Source organism: Tetrao urogallus (genome assembly GCF_951394365.1).
Source record: "Tetrao urogallus genome assembly, chromosome: 2".
Lineage (NCBI taxonomy): Eukaryota > Metazoa > Chordata > Aves > Galliformes > Phasianidae > Tetrao > Tetrao urogallus.
The window spans coordinates 81,855,990-81,883,574 of NC_136814.1; the positions used below are offsets into that span (position 1 = coordinate 81,855,990).

At 36.9% G+C, this 27,585-nt stretch overlaps 1 protein-coding gene across 1 annotated transcript in view; it reads right to left on the minus strand.

The window, feature by feature from the left end:
• Positions 1-27,585, minus strand: part of COL19A1 (collagen type XIX alpha 1 chain) — a gene marked incomplete at both ends in the record, with an annotated part of 178,160 nt that overhangs the window by 102,493 nt on the left and 48,082 nt on the right. The window contains 2 exons of the mRNA XM_079550583.1: positions 9,242-9,286; positions 13,149-13,202. Coding sequence (XP_079406709.1) covers positions 9,242-9,286; positions 13,149-13,202 — 99 coding nt within the window. The remainder of the gene's footprint in view (positions 1-9,241; positions 9,287-13,148; positions 13,203-27,585) is intronic.

Below are 27,585 nucleotides of genomic sequence, written 5' to 3' on the forward strand. Positions count from 1 at the left end.
GATTGATAAAGAAAAGGAGAAAAGGAATCTTCCAACAGAAGAAGTAGGGGACACTGAATTAAATTAACAGGATGCAGTTTCCAAATAAACAAAAGGAAGTGATTCTTCAAGCACAAGGATAAACAGCGTAATTCCTCAACACAGGATATTGCAGATGCTTAAAGTTTACATGAATTTGAGGGGAAACTGCATACGCTAATGGAAGATAAGTCCATTGAAGGCTACTAAATTCACTGGAACCACATCTGGCTGAGATTGCAGTCAGAAATAATTGGAGGCTGGAAGAGCGTACTGGGAGAAGCACCACACTCACTTTACTTTGTCCTCATGCTTTTCCCTAGGCACCCCTTCTGGCTACCATTAGCAGCAGGATGCTGAGTTAGATGAGTCTTTAATCTGACCAAATGGGTATTTGTAAGTAAATTAAACAGTGATATAGCTTGGGACCTGGAACTTGGTCATCTGTATCAATAAACTGATAGACCCCAGCTGTGAATGTCTCTTGCAGACATTTCAATCAGGCTAATTAACACTTCCCTGTACAATTCTCAGGCACAGTTAAAGAGTTATGATAAGCTATGGACTATTCCCAACAAGCAGTACTGATGAAGCTTGTTTCAAAGAGAAAGAGCAGTAAGAAGAGAAACATCAAGCCAAATGCCCCAGAATTACAGGACAAGCTCTGGTAACATTGAGCTTAGTAGGATGAAAGTCAGTAGGACTGCTTTTAATACAGGTAGGAACTTGTAGAATTAAAAATATGCTTTTCTTCTTCCCCTAAAATATCTGTGTACTGGCTTCTCTGTGATTGTATATAATATGCTTTGTGATAAAAACATGTCATGGCAAAACACTTTCATGCCCATTAATTGAGATGATTGTCCTGCAGAAAACATCTAACTTCATTTGACTTAATGAAAAAATATTCTGAAGTGCCATTCAAGATGTCATAGCAAAACAATAAGTACAACCCAAAAAAGGAAAAATATTCTCCCCCCAAAGTTTAAAAGATGTGAATTGTATGCTACATAGTTACAAGATGAGAGGGAGAGAATTCTAATACTTCCCTCTACAGCATTCAGAGTCGAGTATGAAAAAACTCAGGTTATGTTTACATACAAGTGGTAAAGCATTCAGCCTTGACTGCAATAAATATATCTTACAGGACTTAAATCAACATAGTTAAAAATAAATAAATAAATTCAAACAAAGTAACAGTTTTTATGGATTTCAAAGGCAAGGAGCCATATTTTCAGCAAATTGGGACTGACTGCGTCACCATCCAAATAAAATGAGGGAACTGGAATCAGATTGTAATGCAAAATGCATTTCCATACCTCCAAAAATCATAGCAAATAACAGATTTCTATTTGCAGCAGCCACATTTATACCCAGATTTGCTTACTGAATTTGGTACATTCTATACTACGTAGTATATATAGAAATGCTGAACTATTTGAAGCAGAATCTACTACAGCTGATAAACAGCAGCATTGTAAGTTTATACAGGAGACTTAATAACTGTTCCTCTTAATTGTCATTTTTTACTTTACTGTTTTTAATTATAAACTTTCCAGGTCCATTGCTATCTTCTGTCCCATGACCAATAACTTTTGTTTTTCAAGTAGGCTGCAAGCTTCCTCAGTACCTTAGCTGTCTCATGTGGACTGGTTTAATCACTGAGATTTATGGTACCAACATGAAAATATCAGCAAGCAAAAAAAATGTTTACTAACATCAACTAGCACTGCAGAAAGCTGACTCCTTCTGCATTGACTTATGTTTATTTAAAAAAATGCTTACTGAAGACTGGGGAGAAAAAAAAAAGACTATACTATACAAGGAGACATACTGGAAGTGCATAGCTGTGTATTTTCTGAATGAATGCAAGATAAAGGAGTATTTCATTAGGTGTGATAGAATGAAGTAGAAAATGTTAGCCTCCAGGAAATCTTCCTGACACTAAGGTCTGTTAGGAATTCTCTTCTAAAGGAAATAGAGGAAGTCCTATTTCCTGAAATAATTCAAATTGAGCTTCACAAAATAATAAATATATACAAAGAACATCCTGCGTTTAGAATAAAATGAAGCAGATGACAATTTTTTCTACACTTAGGCTGGACAAGCCCCAGATTATCTCTCTCTTCTTGCATATATACACAGGCAAAAGCAGAATCAAAGCATACAAAAAGTAAAGACTGAAGGATGAAACTTTGGAAATAATGTATGACTCTCATTATGGCTATACTCCCAAAGGTTTCCTTAGTCAAATACATGTACGTTTTCTATTTATTGAAAAGTATCAAAGAGTTGCAGTAAAATAATCAATTTACCAAAGTGTTCATAAGTGAACAGTACATAGTAACTGCTTCTCTGAATTAAAACAGAAACAAGGAATGTATATCAGTATTCTGAAGAAGCTGAGTGAAAGAGGAATTGAGGTTTCCTAGCTCTTTTCAATCAGTATTGTCTCTTAGCAAAAATCCTTTTATACTTGCTTGGCTATACTTAACGTATAAAATGTGCTGCCTTTTCAGCCAACACTTTTCCCAGTAAAATGGATCTGTTACACACAGGATTCCATATTATCACAAAATTTATGTGGCATTCAGGTTCCAAGAGTTTCTTAACACTGGAGTTCCAGGGTACCTATGAAGTAAGCTGTAGTGAATATTTATTCTAACCAAGGAAGAAAACAAGAAGATGAAAAAATGGGGAACTGAAGAACACTAGCTAGAGTGACCAAAAAAAGCAAGAACCAGGAGATTAAAAAGGATAAATTACAGATTTATCAGAGGGGGGGGGGGGGGGGGGGAAAAGTATTTTAGAGATCATTTATCTGACCAATTAACAGGCTCAGGGCCATCTCCAATTCCCATGTGATACACATGCATCAGGTACCAAAATAAATAATAACAATAATAATAGTAAATAAAAATCTAACCCCGTTTCCTAATATGTGCTACTGATGCCCATAATGGTAATAGGATATTGAGATAATGGCATCAAGGACAGCTCCACTGGTCTCAGTATTTATTACCACATCAACAGTAATATTTCAACTTGTGTGGTTTTCAAGTTCTCAGACCTTGCTATGGGTCCATTTGGGGTTTAAACTAGTAATTAAGCTGAACTGAAGCACTTAAACATCTTGCCTCAGTATATTAAGAATTTGGCAATTACAGTATAGAAAGTGACTGTTGGAGACACAAGTGCTACCTAGGTGAAACATAATATTTATCATTAGGTACTGAGATTGCAGTAATTCTTTCCCATGTTTCAGCTAAAACTACCTTTGTTTTAATTTACTGGACTTTGGTTTTTCTCCACTTAGAGTAAGCACAGAGTCATTAAATGATGCTTCAAATTTTATGACATAGCTTTAAACATACATTTCTCCTGGCTTTAAAAGCTGTGATTCTGGGTTTTCTGTGCTTTTTGTCAAACTTGGAGGATTGTGAGGTAGTTGATGTGGAAACACAAGGAACTTTACTGCTATGCAAATTCTTGTATTATAATAGGTATTCTCTGCATGTAATACTTTTCATAAGCCTAGTCTGTATTTCATTTCCTTTTTAACATTTTATATATGCAGTACTGCTTGAAGATTCACCTTGTAAGTAAAAACGTATTTAGAAGATGCAAGAACAGAACTTCAGCTACTGGAATTGACAGAGCTTGTGTGAATGAACCATGACAACACGAGCAGACAGAAGCATGGTAATTACTGTACTAATAAACTTGTAAGTTTAACCACGTCCCTTGCTCAGGAACATGATTTAGCTGGGGGTTGTTAGGGTAGTACGGTTAGGTCGTGGTTGGACTTGATGATCTTTAAGGTCTTTTCCAACCTGAGCAACTCTATGATTCTATGAAGATTATCCTCTTATTATCTTTTTGTGCTTAAATTTTTGAAGAGACTTTTAGATTTTATGTAGATCAATTTACTTTACAAGAATTTTTATTTAAATATGAACTGTTTCATAGGGTTTCAGCAAACAAAACTAAAGCATCTCAGGGAGTGCACACATTCCCATCATCCAAGCAACCACTCACTACCCAAAGAGACAATCCAGCTTCTATGAGGAAGGGAGCACCAGCTGACAAGTGATCAGTTATTTGAGGAAGAGCACTGTTCTCCCCAAGATATGACACTCCGAACAAGTATTAAAGTGAAGCTTAAAAATTTCTGCCTATAACTTATTCTAGTGAAAATGTCCAGTTCTCACCTAAAATTGCAAAGCATGTGCATAAAAATCACTGAGTCATTTGACAGCTTTTTTTCCCAATCCATTGTCTGAATTAAATAAATATTCACAATCCACCCCCCAATATTTTTTAAAATTATCACTGACACTTTTTTTTCCCACATAGTTTTATATTGTGAATACACGTCACAATTCAGAAAAATATCATGTTCCTGGGCACTCTCATAAAATCACCAGATAACTGAGGCTGAAGTGACCTCAGGAGACACCTGGTCCATATTCTTGTTCAGAGCAGAGCCAGCTGTGAAGTTAGACCAGGCCCCTGCAAGATGGTCTTCAAACCTCCAGAATCAGAGGCTGTACAATGACTGTGGGTAACCTGCTCCAGAGTTTTACTGTCCTATCATGGAAAAGCATTAACTAAGCATTAAAACCAAGCAAGTATATATAATGAAAAAAAACAAACCACCTAGCTGCTCTCTGTGCTGATCTAATTAGAAATCAGTGTAAATAATATACTGAGTAGTTTTGATACTATTAGCAGAAAATAAAAAAGTCTTATGAGACAATTTGATCTCCTGTAATAAATAAGTCTTTCTATTTATCATTCCTTTTTCTAGAACTAAGGTTAAAAGTGCAAAACAATATAAGAGGAAATCACTTCTGTAAGAAATCAATTTGGAAACTAAGAATTCTTTCCTACTGGCTACCTACTATCTTCCTTGCTGCACTCCAGTCTGTTACTCTGCACGTTACCCGTGTCAGGAATAGGAAATATGCCATTCCCTTCCCCTTCGCAGTAGTTTTATGTATTTGAAGACAGTTTACATATTTCTCTTCAGCTGACTCTATGCTAACTAATCTTTCTCCAGGACTATGTGTTACACAGACTAGTTATTCTTGGTGATCTCCTTTCAACAGCCTTTATACTGAAGCCTTACCAATACTATGTAGCACAGAACTACTTCATTAGTATTGCAGACAGTACTTTCAAACATCTTAGTTTTTTTCATTCGCAACTGCCTGACTTCACTCCCTCACAGCCAAGAAAGCCATCCGTATCCTGGGCTGTACCACAAGAAGTGTGGCCAGTGGGTCAAGGGAGGTGATCCTGCCCCTCTGCTCTGTCTGGTGAGCCTTCACCTGGAATACTGCAATCTGATGTGGACTCCTCAGTACAGGAGAGACATGGACCTTGTGGAGCGCATCTAGAGGAGAGCCACAAAAATGATTTGAGAGATGAAACATCTCTCCTACTAGGACATGCTGAGAAAGCTGGGGCTGTTCAACCTAGAGAAGAGATGGGGTGACCTGATCAGTATCTAAAATGGGGGCTACAGGAAAGAAGGGGACAGACTCTTTAGCAGAGCCTATGGTGACAGAACAAGGGGAAGTGGTTTCAAGCTTAAAGAGGATAGATTTAGAGGATAGGTTGGATGTAAGGAAAAAGTCTTTTACAGTGAGGGTGGTGAGGCACTGGAACAGGTTGTCCAGAGATGTGGTGGATGCCTCATCCCTGGAGACTTTCACAGTAAGGCTGGATCAGGCTCTGGGCAACCTGATCTAGCTGTGGTTCCCTGTTTGCTGCAGGGGAGTTGGACTAGACAACCTTTAAAGGTCCTTCCAACTATAAGGATTCCACGAGTCACTAGTTTCGCATCCAAATAATCCACAGACAAATTACAAATTTGCAAATTACAGTTTGCAAGTGGATGCTACTTTTTTCCCCTCAAACCATATTTATTCTCAACTACAAATAGAACTTTGCACTTAGACCTTTTTTTTAGATGCTAATCTGCTAGGCTATATCTTTGATGTGTCAAAAACATTCTGGGTTTTAAGGCTGTTTTCCAGCCACTAACAGTTCATACCATACAATTACAGTTCTGAATATTATTGGAAGGAGGACAGATTCACTCAGTATAATCTTCCTTCCTGTCAGCAAATCAATTAAAACTGCTCTCAGTGTATATGATTTCAGTCATGCTATAGAAGAATAGACCAATGCTTTTGTTGCCAGTTGTAACACTATCTTGTGAGACTATGACATTGGCTGCCTAACACAAAGCAAATAGAATATAAAGGAGGATTAAAACAAATTTACACTGAGAGTATATTATTTCCTGTGGCAGGAAAGCACGCAGCATTAATACCTGTACATGCCAGTACTGGTTCAATCTGAAATGGAAAAAAACAAAACCAAAAAAACCTCCAAACAAAACGAAGGCAAAAATTCCAGATTCCTGAAGGAGACCCACGTGTGGCAAAGAAACCTTTTAATAGCCTGAAGGAATCACCCTTAGCATATTGAATTAAAGATGCCTCCTGTATCTTTGATTTACATACAACCACTTTTGCCTCAATTGCCCACGACATCCCCAAAGCTTCCTCAGACAAAACAGAAAATACAATCAAGACCAAAGTCAACTGGTTTGATGTGGTGAATGGGCTCAATTGAAGGAATGTCCCTTAACCAAACTCCTTCAAAAAGCATTCAGTGCTACTTTAGGTTTCTGAATTGCTGTTGGTAGCTGCCTCTTCTCAAAGTGTTCTCCCACCAGTTCTGCACCAGCTCTACCTGTGGTGAGTTAGAAATGGCAAACACCTAATGTACAAGTAGCTGTAACCCACTCAAGGTACAGTTCAAAACAACAAACACTGTCCTGTTCTTTGATGTGCAAGATCTGACTGAGCTTTTTTCATTAGTAAAAATCAAATTTTAAGTTCCAGTCTTTTTAACCATGTTTGTTACTCACAAAGTAGCACAGGCATTTTATTCAGGACAGTGCGTCACGACACAAGAGCACTGATACATTTTTTATACCAGAATTTAACAACTGGAATATGCAAAATTATTTAAACTATGGCTAAAGTGAATAACTCACAGCCCAAACTGAGAGCTACTTTGTGTAACCTTAAAAGACACTCCCTCCTCACATATCAGGATATAAAGCTTCTGATGAGACCGTCCCAGATAATTTTTGGTAAAGAATTCTTCTGCTTGTATATTTCCTTTTCTTTGAAGAACAGCTGAATGTATTATTAAACTGGAAATACATTTAAATGGAATCTTTTAATTAGATTCTGAATTTGAAGAGGACAAAAGTCTAAAATGTGCTGACTCAGCTCCCACATATGAAAAACGTTGCTGTCAGTCATTTGCTCATTTTATCTCTGCCTTAGTGTTAGGGAAATCAAGCAGAGAGAGTGGCAGCAACAGCCGGATCCATGTGCCTGTGTCCAAACACAATTTATTCATATAGCTCAAGGAAAGCACGGCACAGCTGCAGAGCAATTATGAGTAAAAAAAAAAAAATCAACAAGTCCTACAGAACTGATGAATAACGATGCCATGGAGGAAATAAGATCTGTCTATGAAGCTAGAAACACTCAACCTTAACAAGTGCTTTTTTTAGACTGAATCTTCACATGATAAACTTTAGTTGCTATGGATGCTTTTACTTCTGATATTTCTTCCTTCCTGGTTACTAGAATGCTTCCTCCTAAAAAAAACTTCTGTAACTTTAAATCTGCTAAGTTAAACCATAACAACACATTTTCTTTAAAATATCAACAATGAAAGCTGGCTGACACTTCCATGGGTACAGCGGGGGGTGGGAGGGAGGTATATCTACCCATGTACAAAGCAGGAATACATTGCGTTTTCTTTAATTCACCCACTCGCCATTTTCTTTACTCTGAATATTGCCAGAATCTCAGCATCTTTCATCCCTCATCTTTAAGAATATATAAACATCTGAATATATAACACACATTGAGTAGAAATGATTTTCTGCATCTTCTTCAGACAGTGAGCTGAGGCACAGAGAAAAGATGCATTCTTAAATCACATTGCCTAAACCAAATCAGCCAAAACACTACTAATAAATCAGTAACCAAGTAAAATTTGGTTAAGGAGATGAAGCTCAACTACAAACTGTTATTCTTAGCTCAATTCCTATCACTCAAGCTAAGTTAGACCAGACCCACCCACTTGTCTCTCAACACAGACTTGTCTTTGATGATTTGTTATGCATCTGAAGTCGTGCAGGAATATTGTCTTGAGCCATCTAGAGCAACCCAGACCAGCATTCTGTCACCTAAGACAGCCTTCCACAGGGCCAGTCTAATTCACATTTTAACACTCATGTTTTTTCAACTATTTCTGACCAAAGCAGAGCATCTGTAATTACAACAAACAGTTTCAGGCTCCATTTCTGATACACACTGCTGAAAAACAGGGAAAGGTTTCTCTTATAATTTGCACTTGGAATTTTTACTTCAGCTAGGAAAATAAGGTCCTTAAAACAATCTGTCAATCCATCAGTGAAGGGAACGGAACTGGCAGAGTAAGGAAGAGGTACATGCACCTGCATCCTTGTGAGGCCAAGCAATCATGTCATTCTGGCTGAAGTCAGATATATTCAGTAGACTAAAATCAGGTTAACTACTGCATCGGTATGCAGAAGCATGTCAATAAAAACTAACCTTTTTAAGCTAGCTGTCAGTTATCATGCTACAAGAAATGGAAAAATTTTCAATGGTAATGAATTTATGTTTTTAGGAGGAAAAGAATGTAAAACATTTGGTAATTACATTCAACATATTTCAGTACGTTCTTTATAAAGTGCATTTGTAATTTATAAAGGCAACAACCAAGTACTATAAATACCTACATCATCTCATCATGCATTCCATACAGTATAAATAAACATTTACTAGTTACCATAGAAATTTAGTAGCAGTAGACACCACTGGAGTCCAGTGGTTATGGTTCTGTAAGACTTCATTATTGGATATTTTCTTAAAAAACATGATTCCGAAGGATGTGCTGATGACAGTAATTAATATTAAATAACTGCTTATTTATTAAGCCTTTCAGAAATCACTGACACAAAAAAAAAAAAAAAAAAAAAAAAGGAGTTTTATTTGTGAAAGAGTTAAGGAATGCCTTCCGAATGAGGCTCCACTTAGTTTGTCATATACCAGAACATTAAAACAGAAAAATAAGAAACATGGTCAGAACAACTTACCTTTTCACCTTCTTCACCTTTACTACCAGGAAGGCCATGTTCGCCCTGGAACATAAAACAATACAAATAATATCTCAAACGTTCTTCTAAGTATTGCATTTCTTAGAATTATTTTTATTACATTGACTTTTTATTATGGGAACAAAACACAAGAAACTATATGGGTAACGATAATCTTGCATTCAAAAATGTATAAAACCTCCACAAAAGGTGCCATGGCTTTTTAATAACCAATCATTCTTTCATTCAACCAAATGGATATTCCTAGCTTTAAGAATTCTGAACTGTCAATTATAAACCCATTCGTTACAGTCTTGGTATTCTGCAGAATCAGCTTTAATATATTTATTTCTATCAATTCCTTCATGTTAATTTTTAAATATGCCTAGTCAGCTGTGAAGGCCTCAAAAACCCACCCCAATTGAGCAAAAGATCCAAATACAACTTATTGAAAGAAAACCTATCCCTTCTACTTGGTAATTTCCAATTAATTGAAACACTATAAAATAATAGGAGTGCAATTTGCAATGCTAACTCAAATTCAGCTTATTGCAGCAGCATGAATTCTTTATTAAATGATCTTACAATAGAAAGACCTATTATAATGCTCCAATTTGATAACTTTTACCTCAGAAAAAGATGCTAATGCAGCAATCTTACTATGCTTATGTCTCTGTCAAATGGTTTGAGGCTTGGATGCATTACAAGAACAGTATCTGTTTTTTTCAGATCTTTATTAACATATTTTTGTCCATTTTTTAAGACATACAACAGAAATACCATCAAAATTATATACTTGTAGTAGAAAACTTACATAATTTAAACAACCAAAACAAAGCAAAAAAAAAGCAACCAAACAAACCCCAACACCACCACAAAACAAACTCCACACCTATACTCTTTCTCCCTTAAATCACCTGGCAGAGGACACTTTGCATGTCTTCACCAGTGTCACTGGCTCAGTACAATGCACATGAGTTCTACAGGCTGAAAATGAGGAGACTGGATAATTTCTGAAGTACAGCATATGGCTTTTTTCTAAATTACTTTAAAAAATTAAATTGAGTAATGTCTAAACATTCTTTCACTCTTCAGAGATTTTCATTTCCATATATAGAAGTCTGAGGTTTAAACGAGGTCAACTAAAACAGCAGGCTACAACTTGCAAGCTTTCTAGCAACAATTTGCCAAATTGTTTAATCAATACAGTATTGTCTGGTACGTATCTGGGAATTAAATTTGAAATTTAGGAGACATGCAGATTTATGGATTATCAAACAGCTTTGGACTTGCAGGAGATGCCTGCAGTAGCTCTTCCCTACTTTTTTTTTTTACTTTTACTTTTTTTTTTTTTTTTCCCAGCTGGAGTTACTGAGACATTCATCACTTTCGGGGTCAGTTTCAGAAGCATGACCAAGACAAAGCATGCAAAATGTGATCTCGTAAAGTAACCTTCCAGATGCTCTTACCTAAAAATGTGTGGTTAATTGCTGAAATAAATTTCTAAATGTATGCAAACTCTACCCTGCTTCCCATTCCTCTAAACATAGCTAATTTCTACTTACTTTCAACAACCAGGAACAGAGAATTTTCTTCATTTAGCTTTCGCGTTTATAAGATCACAAATTCTGTCTTTATTCAATTCACAATCCATTATATAAAAATCAGCCTTATAAAATTTGTTTGGTTGGAGCTTGTATCCATTGCCTTGTCCTTTCACAGTCTACCTCTGATAAGTTTCGCTCAGGATACTTGCACCCTCTCATTACTTGCAAAGAGCAGTAAAAGCCTACTCCCAGCCACCTTCCAAACTATGTAATCTTACAGCTGAACAGACCCAGCTTCCTCAGCCTCTCTTTATATACCGTGGTCTGTAGGTTCCTGGCCATCCTTGTGATCCCCCACTGGGGTCACCTCAGTCAACTGCTCTCTCCTTCTCCCAGTAGCCTCAAGCTGGACACAGATGCAGTCACAAAAGTGCAAAATAATCATTTCCCCTGACCTGCTAGCCATAATCTTGCTAAAGCAACCCGCACACAGTTGGCCTTTTTCACTACATTGTCAATCAGCAGGACTATCAGATATTCTTTTCATAGAACTGTATTATTGAGTTGGAAGGAACCTGTAAAGGTCATCTATTCCAACTCCCCTGCAGTGAACAGGGACATCTACAGATAGATCAGGTTAATCAGAGCGTGGTCCAGCCTGACCTTGAGTGTCTCCAAGCACAGGTTATCCACCATCGCTCCAGGCAACCTGCTCAAGTGCTCCATGACCCTTGCCATAAAAAAAAACGTTGTTCTTATAGCCAATCTAAATCTCCCCTCTTTTAGTTTGAAATCATCTCTATCACAATAGATCCTACTAAAGAGTATGTCCCCTTCTTTCTATTTGTTGTTTCTTTCAATGTTTCCATATTCATACTGGGTAGCTCAACTCTGCTTCCACTTCCACACATGCACATTTGCTGGCATACCACAGCAGACCGATCTTCAACTTTTACAAAGCTGCTCTTGAAGATTAATCAGCTCTCATGGCTCCTTAAAACTGCAAGACAGTCCCTAATGTGTCTCTTTGACAGACTCAACAAACTTAGTGCTGTGATTCTCACCTCACAGGCCATGTTTTCCACAGTCCCTGCTGAACCTCCTACAGTTTTTCCACAACTCTCAAGAAGCGTGGAAGAGGCCCAAAACACAACAATGTTTCAGATCACCAATACCAAGCATAATGTTCTCCCTGTGTAGTCAAATGCATGGTTTACTTTATTTACAATAGCAGATTATTTGCTTATATTCATTTTCATTGCCACATTCAATTAGAAAAAAAATAAGAAATGTAGCAACAGAAAACATAGAGAGAGCATTAAGATATTAGTCTGTACTAGCCAAGGATAAGATGCTTCAAAACAAAACACTAATGTCGCAAAATAACACCTTTAAGACTGACTTGAATTCTCCTTTTTGTGGCCGAATTCTTATGTGGTAAGCTAAATACTTCACATGATGTTTTTAACAGACAGTCACTGTTTTCCTCTTCATACTCAATATGGGACTCATAATACAATTTTTATCACTATTTAAATACACTGTAAGTCAATAAGATCCCGGCTTCGAATGCATAAATTGATAGTGGTAAGTCTGTTGTGAAACTCAATGCTAGCTACCTCATCTGCAGAGAATATGTTCCTTTGCTTATTGCCATATTGTAGGAAATATCTGCCCTAAAGATATGTGAATCATCCCTTTGCATGATGGTCATGCTTATCAACACTTGAAATTCTAATATAATCATGTTTTTTTTTTTCATTAGTCCCTTAATTTTTCGAAGCAGCAAAGCCATTTTACATATGATTTTCTAATAGGAATTAGTCAGATAGAAACACATGACATTGGGATTCCATTCCAAACACTTATGATTAAACATAGCTCCTACTTAGTGAAAAGAAAATCAGATCATGGTAAGTGTTGGGCATCTTCAACAAATATTATCAGTAAAGTCTGTAATGCACAAGCATCTTTTTGCAAGTTCTATCATTCCTACAGTATTCCACCTCCGAGGAGGAGTAAAAGATAAAAATGGAAGAGTGCAAGAAGCAGCACTTCCCTCATTTCATTTTGCTGAGATCATAAGGCTCAAATATCAGATTCTTGAATCTGTATATCTGGTGGCTGCAAAGACCCTGCACAATACTGAGACAGAGGCAACTGCTCTTAATGCAAAGTAACACTGGCAGGCACATCTGTGCCACTGCACCTCATGTCCTTTCTCTTGTGAGCTGATAGTGAAGATCCTTTGTTGTGCTCTACAAGCTCAAAACATTCAAATACAATGTAGGTAAATACTGGAGAGCTGGCAAAAAGTGAAATATATATACAATTTTTTTTTTTATTTTATTTTTTTTTACCTTGGAACCAGTAAGACCAGGTATGCCAGGAGCACCCACTAAGCCAGTGTCCCCCTGAAATAAAATGTACATAACCATCATTTTTTTCAGTTCTAGGTCACGACTAAGCTAAATCTAGACAGGAAATAACAAACCACCAGAACGTTTAGAGATGCACTGCTACTCACTTTTTTTTTCGGAAGCATTTAATTGATTTTTAGAACCATCTATATCTGTCTTGCTTTTGCTTATAATACATTTCGTTTCCAAAATATCAGACAGTTAACAATCGCTGGTGTTATGAATGTTTTGACAGTGAAAAGATTATGTTGTTAAATTACTACCTCTCCTATCTCACGTTTTGCAAAAGCACGGCAACTCTCCCGTACAGCTGCTACAGTTGTAAAACTCTTCCTCCTCAAATAACTTTCCTCATGCACTTCTCATGAATACTAAGAATTTGATTAGGATTTTTAAATTCTGTTCAAGAAACTGGATGCTTAGGAGTTGCGTTGCAACTGAGCATAGATAGAAACAAGTTCATCAGAAATGCTTTTAAAAGGCAACTGTCCCTGCTCAATGGAATCCTCAGCATCTGAATTAAAACTACTTTAGCAGAAAAAAAAAAAAAACAACAAAATAAACAAGCAGAACAAGAAAATCCAAACAGAAACAAGTAACAAGTACAGTCAAAAACCTAGAAATTTTGCATTTAGAATTAGAATTGAAATTGGTTCAACCATTTCCTTCTTCATTCCTTCTTAGCAAAGCTTGTTAGACAGTTACAGAGCTAGTGAGAGCCAGGCTACACCACTGAAAGCTAAGAACTAATCTCCATTTACAGAACCATGAAAATGCCACAGTGAAGTACATTGGTCTCAGTAAATCTGAAGTTGTTAAGCTAAGTTCTGTTAGATAAATTCATCCACACTCCTATGAATTCAAGTGGGAGCTTAGAAGAATTATTAAAGGAATCTAAAATCAAATGCTATCTGCATTCCATTCATGGGCCTTAGTTTCTTGACAGAAGTTTCCCTGAGTAACTTATATACCACCCAAATAGTTTTTTAGCCAAGCCAGAGCTCAGCAACAAAAAGTTCTGAAAGTTCACTTGTTTGATTCCAAGCCAAGTGGAAGATAAATGCCTCACAGACACAAACAAGAAGAGAGACAAAGGAAAAGCTCCAGTCTCTCTGAACAACACAAAGAGCCAATAAAAGAACAATTACTCATCAAAATGATGCAAGTAACAAAGCAAATAAGTACAAAGCACCCATGATATGTAACAATTAAAATACTGCTTAAAATAGATTGTTAAAAATGACATTTTTATAACTCCACCCATGGCACAATATCTAACGTTTTTCTTACATTTCCCTTCTGTAAAAATAAGTGCTGTCACAATGGGGAAAAATTCTAATTAATATTCATAAATAATCCTTATTCCTTCATTTTCTCCAAATTCACAATATGAATATGTGATTTCAAAAGCATTCCTTGCAGTCGAACAGTTACCAGACAATATTTAATCTTCATTATTACATGGAATCACTATAAAATAAATGAAAAATTGCATATCCACAGCTTTTTTCTTTGCTTGTTTTCTATGAACACAAGGCATAGATGTTTTGTCTTGCACTGTTTAATCAGCACTCTACAAATTATGACTCCTTTAACACAACAATGCACAAATAATCTCCCACAGCATCAATACTGATTTTCATTAAATCTGAAATGATTGATGTTGTAACTGCTTTGGAAACATTCAGTGTACATATAATCAGGGTTCTCGATGTATTTATGATTTATTGATCCTGAAGCTTTTACCTGCATTTCAACTCCCTATAAAACCAAGGATACAGTTACAAATTGAAAGTTTTCAGGATACAATGAGCTCCCAATAGCTATCTGCTTAGCAGCTATCCCAGAATGCACGCTATTTTTATGAGAATTTTCATACTTTGACTTCCATATTTTGCTATTTTTCCCTATTAAGAAAAAAAAAAAAAAGAAAAAAGAAAAAAAGAAAAGGACTTTCAAATAAATAAATAAATAAATAACAAGAAAAATGAGATCCTACTCCAAAATGCAAGTAACGAATATACTTCACACAGCTCAGGTATCTACACTATGCAACACTATGCCAATATGAATTAGGTACCACATTAACAAAGAATAAAAAAGGAATCAGTGACTCAGAATGTGCTTTGCTATTTAAAACATTTTAGGCATTAGCACAGTTTATAGTCAAATACATTAGAACTTTGTGAGATTCTCCTCATGGCTGCAAAAGAGAATCACTTTAAAATATTTCAGATACATATTTTACATACAGGGTTTTGCAAAAATAAAATAAATTAAAAAAAAATTTACAGAATAAATTTGCTACCTCAGAATTACGAACAAGGAAATAATCTTAATAGAAGTAAAATCAGGATGGTTAAGTGGTACTCACTCTTCTGATAATTTATGGGTATGCACCTTCCATTACCCTGAGTATGCCTAACCCTTGGAATAATCTAATAGTCTGGTGTTTTAAAATGAGGACAACTATTTTTAGTATTGCAGAAATGCAGTGGAATGTTCAACAATGTACTATCGCAGGCTCTATCAACATCCTTCCCCTCGTAACAACACAGAGCGAGTCAAGAGCCACCAACAGGGTCAGACTTTTCCCTTTAATAAATTAACAATCCCACACAGATTATACTCCATTAGGTGACATATTCCTTAACCTACTGGAGTATTTCCTTGTTTCTCTAAGCAGGCTCATGTTAATGGTTGAAACCACCTGAAAAAATATTAATTATTTAAAAACATACTCAGTTGATATATTCAGGAGTCACCCTGTGAAACTTCAGGAATGGTTACATCAGGAAGCTTGTGCTAAATATTATGACACTTTGGTTTCACTGCATCTATGATCCTTTTGTTCCTGCTTGGCCCCTTCTGAACTAACAAATGCTAAGCACTGACAGGCTGCAAAGGCCCTAACGAAACGCCCATTTTTCCTTCATGCAAATTGAATCCATGTGAACAAGTGTAAGATTCTCCCGTAAAATAATCCTATGAAGAAGGGACTCAGACAATTAATTTCCTTTCCTCTGTTCTGCTTCCTCAGCAATTTCAGCATGTCAGGTATTCCACAGTTTGGCCAAGGGAGTGAGAGCTGGTCAGAGGGCTTGTGTATCCTGATCTCCCAGGGGGCAGGGCTCCTGTGGCTTTTCTATGCAGCTGCTCAAGAGATGTCCAAATGAAAACAGGCCTATTAGAATGACATAACCTGATTTCAAGAGGCATTAATTTTCTTCATTTCCAGCCCCTCCTGTCTTTCGGACAAGTCTGACATCTAGCCTTTCAGGCACCTAGAAGTTAACATACTGAAAATTAGACATTAAAAATTTAAGCCTCAGTTCTTGGCACACGAACTAATGAATGTGCAGGTAGAGGCGAACTCAGAGCTCCAGAAAATATGATCACGGGGCTCCTTACTCCAGACTGAACTCTCCAATTGGCTTTATTTCCTTTTTAATTTTCTGTTAGCATGTGTTGACAGTGTATGACTACCACAATGTCTACATTCAAATACATAAAGCATGCATATTTTTCAAATAAATTGTCCAAGTCAGAGGTTTCTTCGCTCCATAAATTGCTTTCACACACAAGAATTCAGAGTTCTGAAAATATGGAGATAAAAGGACTATCACACGTATTTCAATGCATCATAATGTAGGAAATAAGTAGGCCTGTACATTGCCTTTTCTTTTCTTTAAGAAATTGATAAGAAACTGCCCAAAACCTACGTCAAGGAGAAGCTTTTATACCATCAACAGAAGTATCATCTGAAGCAGACTCAACTGTAGATGCCCTTTATGCTTTTGACAAATACAAGTGATATTCACTACCATCACACATCCTTAGAGAAGTGACAGCTGCCTTTATCTTCTTGACATTCCCCATCAAGAACTGACTCCTCAGCCTTGAAGACAGGCTACCAGTCCCCATTCCTAAATGCCACTGATATCAAGGACAGGAATGGAATGCAAGGCACTTAACAATAAAATAGAGGAGAAAAATGAAGGTAGAATGCATTACCAGTACATAACCAGGACCTCGGGTGGTTTACATTTAGTTCCCAGCTGTGCCATGGTTCTGTGCAACTTCCAACAGCTGATTTATGTCTTATTCTCCTCCCCTCTCTCCTACAATATTTTTAGGATGAAATTCCTTGGTATCTGCAGTGCCTTCTGAGGAGGTAATAGTGGAGCATTACAAATCAGTGGTAAGTACCACACAGTGTCAAAAGAGCAGCAGAATAGAGCAGCTTCTCCTTATTCTGCCTTACTATGTTCTAAAGCCTGATGGGTTTTTACCATTTTTATTTATCTACTTTTCAGACTGCATCTAATGACCCAACTAGCACCTTTTTCAAAGGCCAATCACTCTGTTACATTTCTTAGGTAAGAAGGGTCAAAAGCACGCTGTGATTTATGACTGATAAAAGTGTGTATTGTTCAATATATTTTCACATTGTTATTTAAAAATGCATGAATTGAACATGGTCCTGTTAACAATCCAGCTCAGTTGACCTGTGACATCATATAGACAGCATGAAGAAATTGCAGATAAAAAACATGAAAAAATTTTCTGTGGAGTACTGAGAATAACAAAATGGGTTTCTGTCTGCAGAAGGTTTTGAAAGATTCATAAGGTCTTACAGACAAACAGTTCAGATAATTAAGTCCAGGCCACTAGATACTTCGATCATCTGAAACAAGACAATAAAAAAAAAGAATGAAGTGATCTTGTACTCATGGACAACTGATTGATTTTATAAGTACATTTTTCCCTTTACAGTGTGTCAGCCAAAAGAAAAATTGCCTGGACCTCCACAACTGCTATTGATCTATCGTTAACTCAGCCATAGCACAGCCTTAAAACAAATCTAAACCCTATTAAATTTTCAAAAGAACTGGAAATCCACCTAATTGACCTTGCTGAAGTAATATTTGAAATGCAATAATGTTTAGTGTCAGATAAAATGCATTCTCCAATATTAATGAATCACTGAGCTCTTTTTAAAATAAAATTTATTATGACTATTATATTTACTATAATAACTGCTGCACTGAGTTTATATTAGGAAGGTAAACTACATTAGTCAACCTCTTAAATATCAGAGACTGTTTTTTACTGCAGGAAATTTAATACTCATTTCCATAACCTGAAGATTCAGAAGACAGATTCTGAGCAGGTACAAACATCAGTTTACAGTAATTCAGGTCTATCTTACAGACCATGAACCACGATTAAGACTAACATCTAAATATACAGCTATGAAATACAAAAAAAAGCAGCACAAAGCTATGGATTTAAGAAGGATCAAAAATAAACAGCACATAGACTGAAATTTCTAATCTAGATGTTAACTCAGATCAGAGTTTGTTCTGAAAAACAACGCTGGTGTGCCTGTGTAGCTACACACGTCCTGGCACTACTGACAAGAACAGCAGTTCAAGTCACGCCTTCCATCTTCCCACTTACACTCAGAAGTGCAATATTTTCTTAAGAAATCTCTCCCCTTTTGACATTTAATATATTGTGGAGATGGACTGATATTTGGACTAAGAGGAATTTGGAATTCCAGCAGTTCGTTTACCCATCTGTGAATCCAGGTATCAACCAACCTAATTTCAGCACAGGAGCTCCAGGGAGCTGCTTCCTAAAGATAAGTCCAGGTATGTCTTCCTGCTATCAGTTCTGTACAACTCTGTAGGGAACAGCAGCATCTTAGCCTAGTAAAGTTGTTGGTTCTCCTTCCAAAATGTTTTCTTGTTTGCTGAGATGCTTATTAATCCAACCCTATGGCTGGGATGCCTGACAGGAAGAATGTACTTTGACACTCAAGGGATATGAGTTCTTTGCATAAAGAGTTTTTAATCATTCCTTCACTAAAATACACTGTTTATTTAGAGGACCAACATTACTCTGACAGTCATTTCTCCCGCTACATTCCTTCCCCATTCTTTTGAAGTTCAGAAGTACTGCCAGCACACAATATTCTACAATGTGATATTTCTCCTCGCTGTTTCACAACACTGGCATTATAACTTCATCACTGCAAAGAGCCAGTATTTTTGTATTTTTGTTAACAATTCCTGAAGTCCCATCTTCCACCACAAGGATTAGATACTAGAAAAGAAAAATGCATGAAGAAAAATACAAGCAAAACAAACTGTAACAAACTGGTCATAATCAATGTTACATTACACATCCTACTGCCTAAGATTCTGAGAGTTCACATAATCAAAAATGATTTATAAGGGCTTCCTGATATTCTATTTCCAGTGTTGGTTTAGCTGGAAAAGTTGCTTGTTATCATAAAAGCAATTAAAAAGTGTCACAAAAATCACCATTTCTTCCACTGTTATTAAAAAATAATCAAAGCACCCTAAAGCAAATCAAAAAACAACAACAAAAGAATCAATCTCTTCTCAGTTACACAGAGTCCTGTTATGTAGCTTATAATAAAATAGATAAGAAATGGCATTGTACACTTTTTATTCCCATCTGTTAAGTACTTTCCGACCTTTGCTCTTCCCTTAAAATCTTGGTTGTCTCTCTCTGTATGCCCTTCTAGACAAGGAATTTCTCTTACTCCAGGCTCGTGCAACACACTGTACAAGAAAGTCCCAAGGCTTTCTCATGTTAAGGGAAGAGACACAAATACTGTGTGTAACAGCCATGCTCTGGAAGTCTGCCATTCTTCTTTCATACCTTCTCTTTGACAGAATTTTCACTGTAACAAATGTACAGCTAAATAAACATTTCTGGAGATTTTATTGCCATTAGCTATAAAGATAACGTGTATCTTTCACACGTAAAGGTAGCAGGTTGCAACTAATAAAGTTAGCTTTCCCCCCATTTGGTTTCTGAGGCAGATGCCTTTTTTTGATGAACTAAAGCAGTGCTACCATCATTTCTTTTGCAAAGAAAAACGGAACCGCCATTCAAAAAGTAAGAACAGTGTAAGGGGCATAAATTCTTAACAAAAAGCATCAGCTGACTAGATTCTCATGAAAAATATCCATCCTGTGTGAGGTACTTGTTAAACACGAAACAAACACCTGTCAGCCAGCTGGGCTGCGTGTGTCACTGCCGAGCCAGCTGCAGAAACACACCCTGCGCCAGTTGCTTTACTTAGCACAGCCTGGGAACAAGAATCCATTAGCCAGAAAGTCAACAGTGGAATTAGCAGCACTTTTTCTTTTAGTGCCCTTCCACTTACTTGTTTGACTTCTTACGTTTCTATTTTTGGGAACTTCATGCCAGAGCAACAGTGCTGACTGCTGATTAGACACGACTTGGCGCAGCCTCAGCATGTCACGTTGATTTGATCGATTCAGACTTGAAACACGCAGTATGAATCTTGGGTGTTGATAAATATTGGCTAGCAATGGGAATTTAAGAAGTACATCCTGTTCTCCTGTCCCCGCAAATGATTTTGCTGTATGAAGAGTTTGCCTATCCAGCTGTGAATGAAAAAGAGCAACATACACTGAATCTGGAATATAAAACTTACGCTGTAACTTCTAAGTATTTGGGGGGGTAAGTATATCTGTTGATGTTAAAATTTCACACCTGAGCTGGATTTAAAATAGTTATATGACTAATTTACCTCTCTCACAAAAAAAAAATGTCAAAGAAGACTTAATAGTAAGTCACTAGTTATAATAGCAAACAACACTATCTAAAGGGTTGCTCTGAAAGTAATGCCTCCTATTTTATTTTGTTGGTCCACAACATCAGAGGCAGATTATAGCAGCAGAGGTTGAATCTTCCCAACAATATTCCATTGCATATTGTTGCCATGTGACAGATGGTAGCAGAGGGGCAGTCTGACAAAGTGGTATCTGACACAGAAGCGCAAATGAAACAAAGGAGTCTCACTGAATTCCACCATGCAGAAAAAATTGCACCCATTGACATTCATTGATGCTTCCTTAAAATTTATGGAGACCAAACAGTGAGTGAGAGAACAGGGAGGTGGGCGAGTGGTGTGGTTCAGCAGTGGGGACAGCAACACGAAAGACAAACCATGTTTCAGACGGCCATGCACACCTGTCACCATGAAATGAAGAGCATCTCAATCAGCTCATCCACACAAATTCACTGATAGTGGTGACTACATTCAAAAATAGCATTTTGTAGCTGAGAATTTTCTTTATCAAATAGTGTTATTGTGCCCTGTTGTAGCTGTCATAGAAGTGAATAGGAGGCATTATTTTTGGAACTACCTATTATCTCCATAAAATTTGTACTACATATAAATTTTCTACTACATGAGGTTACCAATTTTTAGTCATGTTTTTAAATTTAATGCACTACTTGCAACAGTTGGTAATCAGGGAGATTATACTTTGATATATAAACTACATCAACATAAGTTATTTGCTTCTAAGTTGTCCTAATTAATATAATAAAGACCAATAATTCATTGTGCTAAAAATGTTATATTTGGTGAACTTCACTAATTCCTCTAATGGAAATAAACACATCCAAGCAACTCGTGTCAGAAAAGTAGTTGTACAGCACTGCAGTTCAGACAGAAAGTTCTTTCCTGCCCAATTAGTCTCCTACGATACCCTGCTGCCAATGCTTGTGAGTTTAGGTCATGAAATAGCTGGTATTTGTCTTACAATCTTAATTCTTTTTTTTTTTTTTTTTTTTTTTTTTTTTTTTTTTTTTTTAATGAGATGTAAACAAACAACAATAATAGTTTTAAAATTTCAAATTTCTACATGGATCTGAATGAAAAGAAAATCATGAAAATGAAACACCTTATGCTACAGAAACCTCATGAAACGAGCCCATTAAATATAGTTTAAGAAACAATGGAAGAAAAATCCTCAAACCATTCCCCCCATTTCAAGCCTACAAGGCCCTGACTCAGGCTTTTCAAATGCAATTAATAATACCAGAGCCAAGCAGGCTCAAAGCTGCAGTATTCATGAATCTCTGATTAAGGCACAAAGAGCTGTATTTAATCACCGCATTATTTAACAACTGCATTATTTTTTACTTCCATGTTATGTAACAAACTAACAAAAGCCTCTTCTACATGGCAGCATGCCACAGGTCCTATTGCTCCCAGCAGCCCAGACCCCTACAAAATGGATGGTGACCTTTGGTTTCTTTGGCCACACCTCATGTAACAATAGCAGTCACTGCGTGCAGAGACCATGCAGCTGGCCACATTTCTCTGGTTATAATCATTTCCCTTCAAATATAAGAGGGCCCCCTCACCCCTATCCTCTTATCTCACCACAGTGACGTGGGCCTATCGCTTTGATGCTAAGCAACGCAAGCACAAGCATCTGGTTTCCAAAATACATTTGTACTTTTGTCCTACCGAGACCAGCCTAATTCTGAGAGAAACTATGAGAGGGCAGAAGATAAAGGGCAGAAGGCTTAGCTAATGGATCAAAGCACCTTTCTCCTCAAGAAACGATTCTTCAATGATAAATGAAGTTTGTGCTCACCAAAGGTGCACACCTGAGTACAGACTCTAGCACTGTGCCATCCAGAATGGAAGCAGCAATTGAGTAAGCAGGGAAGCTGCAGCCTCCACCGAGAACCAGGCCGTGCTGCTGCCTCTAAACTGCGGCAACTAAAAAACCAGGGAGCTCAACAGTTCCTGAAGCTGGGAACTGCAAAAATCACCTAATAAGGCAAAATCAGTCAGCACAGCAGACAGCGCTCTGGAATCAAATTTATGATCAAAGGCTATTCAAAACACATCCTTGTAATGTTAAAGAGAGAGCAGAGCAGGCAAGAAAGAAAAACAGACGCTGAAGAAATTAAACAAATTCTGGAAAATACAATGGTCTGAAGTGTGATTTTAGAGAACCTATTCATGCATCAGATATCTATAGAGAGCTAAGCTGTTCACATATGTCCATGTTTTAAAATCAGGTGTGCATTAAATACAGACAAAGATATCACTGAAATCACAAAAGGAACACATACTAAATTTGTTGTTGCAATACATCAGATTCAGTTGCCTGCTTTCTGGTGGCCAGGAGATCTCAAAATTCAAAGCTTTAATATAGTGATAATAAAGTTTCTTTTTTTTTTTTTTTTTTTTTTTTTTTTTTTAACATTTCCCCGTTATCTCATTTTATAAAATTGCCATCTTGTTTTCTATCTAAACATTATTTCAGCTTTACGTATTAGAGCTTGTGAAACTCCTCCAATTTTGAAAATGTTCCTGTTTTCAGAAACTGCTTTCTATAGTAGCTATAATACTCTTCACTCTCTGTTGGAGACTGTGGAGTAAAGTAGCAAAAGGATTTTTCAAAGGCCAAGTGGTAAAATTTATCAACACACCTGATCTAAAAATTAACTGATCAGCACCAAAGGGAGCTTAGAAATTAGATGACACTGAATAACTGAGAGACAAATTGAGTACGACTGTAAGCTTCCTCAGGGATGCTGACAAGCTACTTTGGAAATATCCTAACCTTGGTCAAGAATCTATACAGCACATGAACCGTGGAAGACACTCTGTCTACAGATCTTTCAAGACAGCTGCAAGGAAAAGATTGTTTTACTGGATGCTCAACACCGATGTCTCTTTAGATTTGCATGCTTGCATGAGTGAGATGCTCTGGGAGCATATGCTGAAAAGGCATCATATCCATGACTCTTTTACAAAGTCAAAAGCCTTGGAAAATTCTGGAAAGAATCTAGGTGGAACAATGGGAAACACAGGTCAATGATCACATGAATTTTCATGATGACAGAATTTGATTTGGATGTACATTTAACAAGTGTCCAGTGTACAAGAGGCATTTTGTATAATGCCCTTATTAACACGTTCCAAAAGGATGTTCAAACAATTATTACAAAAAGATTTTTTAAAATTACAGGAATGAAATGATCAGTGCTTCATTTCAGGGTCAGTTAAAACTTAAGACAGCACATTGTTCGTGAACTTGAGAAAACTGAAATCATATGCAAATCCATTAAGTGAGAAAAAAAAAATACAAACATTAGATGTTCTAGTCCTGTTGTTTTCTAGCTCATAAAATATGTAAGTTTGTATATTACTGTTGGTCATCATCAGAAATACATGCAAGCATAAAAAAAAGAGAACAATTATTTTGTAGATACCTACTGCACTGTTTCATGTGAATCAAATCTCATCTTCATGACTCTTACTTGTACAGTTGGTGAAGCTCTTGAAATGTACTTTTAGTTCTTTTCTGCGGTCTGACATTGAGTATAAATCTAAGTTGTGCGATGATAAACATTTTTATTCATATAAGCATTTCTTTCTCCTTTTAGTCTGTCTAAACTGTTTATTTTACTAGTACACTGTGGGAGTACCCACACAGTGCAGAAGCAAAGGCACAGCATATTGAATATTTCACTGCTTCTACAGGCTTAGTGTGCAAAACCAGCTATTTTGAAGAGCTTACTCGAAATATTAAATATTTTAGAATGTCTGTTCATAAATTAGATTGGAAAAAATAGTGTCAAAGAAAAACCACCAAACAAAACCAAGCAACTACAATAACAAGAAACAACACAAGTAAAGATAAGCTATTGAAATGTCAAGTGTTAAAAATGAGTAGAGTCACATGTATTTCAAAAAATGTGGTTTAACAAACATAGGTATAAAATCACCAACACCTATACAAAAAAAAAGGGGAGCAGGCAAAAACATACTTTGGTTTGGTCAGTCATCTGAATGCCCTGAATTACATTTTTGGATACTTCAGTTTTATTCTTCAGAATGCAGTGTCTGAGAAAGAAGGAAAAGTATTTTCATAATAGAAATAGACAGGCAAATATGGAATGGTCAAGAATAGAGCCAATTACTCATCTTCAGCAGTTTAAATCTTTTGTGACATGCTGCCATCAGCACTTCTCAGAAGTCTAAGAGCCTTTTGCTTAGGAGAAGCTATAACATATATACTTCCCAAAGGACACTGTCTCAGAGTACGCTCCATGGTGGCAATCTCTCTCTCCCCTGACTGCTTCAATGTCTTTTTTTTTTTTTTAAGGCTTGAATACTTCCATCTGCTGATCATGGTTCAAAGCGTACACCTCTTTAAGTTATCAGACTATTTAGAAATGTATGACAGAAGATAAAAGGAGGATTCAACACACACAAATGTGCTCAGTGCAGTCTGCTCATCTGCTGAAATGGAAGAGGAGGGAGACTAAACCTGTTCTTTTCCAACACAAAAAAGTGTAGTAGTAAAGTTGATCATGTCTATCTCTATCCATCCCCCAGTACATGTTATGGAGAGATCCTGCCCAAATACAATGTGTTTGTAAGTAAGAAGAAAGCATCACTGAAGTTTAGGAGAAACCTGTCGGTCTCACCAACAGGAGAGTTCTTTCACAATTTCGGTATGACATGAACACTAGAAAAATAACCAGTTTGGGTTTTTTTGTTCGTTTGCTTGTTAATTGGATTATTTTCTAGAACACATCAGCATTGCTCAGATTACATCAGTAGTGTAACCCAGCAAACACAGATGGTGCATAAAGACCATTCCTAACAGCAAAGCTATTACTTCTTGTTTTAATGAGGTTAGTCTAACTGCTAGACCAGGGTTGCTTAATTTGTGGAACCTCACGGGAATCACATAAACAATTGTCATCCAACATCTTAGAGCACTTCAATCACCTCATAGGGACAGATTTAACTTCAGAACATTTACACTCACGTCATGGAGCCAGCACTCTGGCTGCAATCCAATTGTACTTAATAGCTTCAGAACTATATCCAAAGAAAATTTCATTTGGTAATTGCCAAAGAATAAAGTACTCTAACACTTCTTCCCTGACATGTGTTTGTAGACTTTGTTGAACATCTTCAAACCAGACAAGGCATAAGTGTTTCACACACACACAGTAATTCTGGTTTACTACTACAATCCATTTCTTCTTATATTATGATCAGACAGATCCACTGAAGAATTTTCCCTAGGAGACCAAGCAGCAAATCAGTCCTGGCAGCAAAAAAAGGGGGTCACAGAAACATATACCATACCTTCTGGTAGCCTACAAATTAAGCCATTTTCCACAGGAGGACTATTGCCCTCTTACTTTTTAGGATTGTAAACTAACACCACAGAACTCTCTCCCCTGATGCTTTTAAGAATTCCTTCGGTTGCCCTCAATAAGTAAGAGCTGCTATTTCAAGAATGTATCTTCAGAAAGTTCCCTAAAAATGGACAGGAAAACAGAAATGAGGTAGTTTCATATCAAAGAGTGAGTCGTATTTATGATGCCTGTGATCTACTATGTTGTGATTTTGGGGGCTTGAGGTAGAGCTCTCCAAGGATTGCATTTGATCCTTGAGTCTCTAGGCTAGGCATCATTCCTGTCAGGCTGACTGTTTCTACCCTGAAGGCAGGTGACATGACAGGCATGTTGTGGAGTGGGATGCTGTCAGCCAAGGGGAAACCTGCTTTTCAATTTGGCAGCTTACAAAAAACTACAGTAGAAAAGCAGCAAAATTACAGAATTGCCTGAACAAACACCTGTTTTCTTCAGAAAAGAGGTGTTAATGTTATTCTTACCTCACCCGAAAGTCATCGAGACTTAAACTTTGTTCTCTGTGCTAACTGGCAGAACCTCCTAGAAGTCTATGCCAGTTAGATCTGCAATTATTACCCAGTCCAACCTCCCCAAAACCACTTCAGCATTCAGGCAAATAGGAAATTGGTCTGGTTGTCTGAAGGACTACTTGCAAATTATTGTCAGCTGTAATCTGTTTTACAAATGACAAAGTCAAACACGACATTAGAAGAGAGACTGAAGATACATGAGTCTATTTTCATGTCTCAGATTCTTTAAGGTTCAGGACATGTATACAAGGAAAGTCTTACAGACTGCCTAGAAAATCTGAAAATGTAGATTTTTAAAGTGCAGCATATGACCATGGAGCATTTCCCTAGCACGTGATAAAGTCCATTGAATTACACTAACTTTAGACAGTGCTACTATGATGGGTGAATTTGAGCTAATCATTTCTACCAAAACAGGCCTTCCAGTTTATATCAGTCTAAGGTAGTTTTCCAAAATAGGACAAACAAATTAAGCAGCAAGATCAGGATCTGCCATATATTTATTCTCTGAACCTTTCCTTTGGGAAAGAAGTATGAACAATGCAATATTGCAATGGATAGTTTTGAGTGCCCTTTTCTCTCTGAAGCATCAAATGGCATTCACATATAAAATAGCCGTATCAATTTTTTTTCCCCCTCAAACATAAAAATGGCTATAGTAAAACAAAAATCACACCTCTGTCAACAGAAAACACATAGTGAGGGATGCACAAAAAGGATAATCAGTGCTAATTCCTGAGAATGCTCCTTCAGCATTCCAAAATCTGCACCTCCACTTACAGAAACATAGGAAATGCCTCTGGACAGAA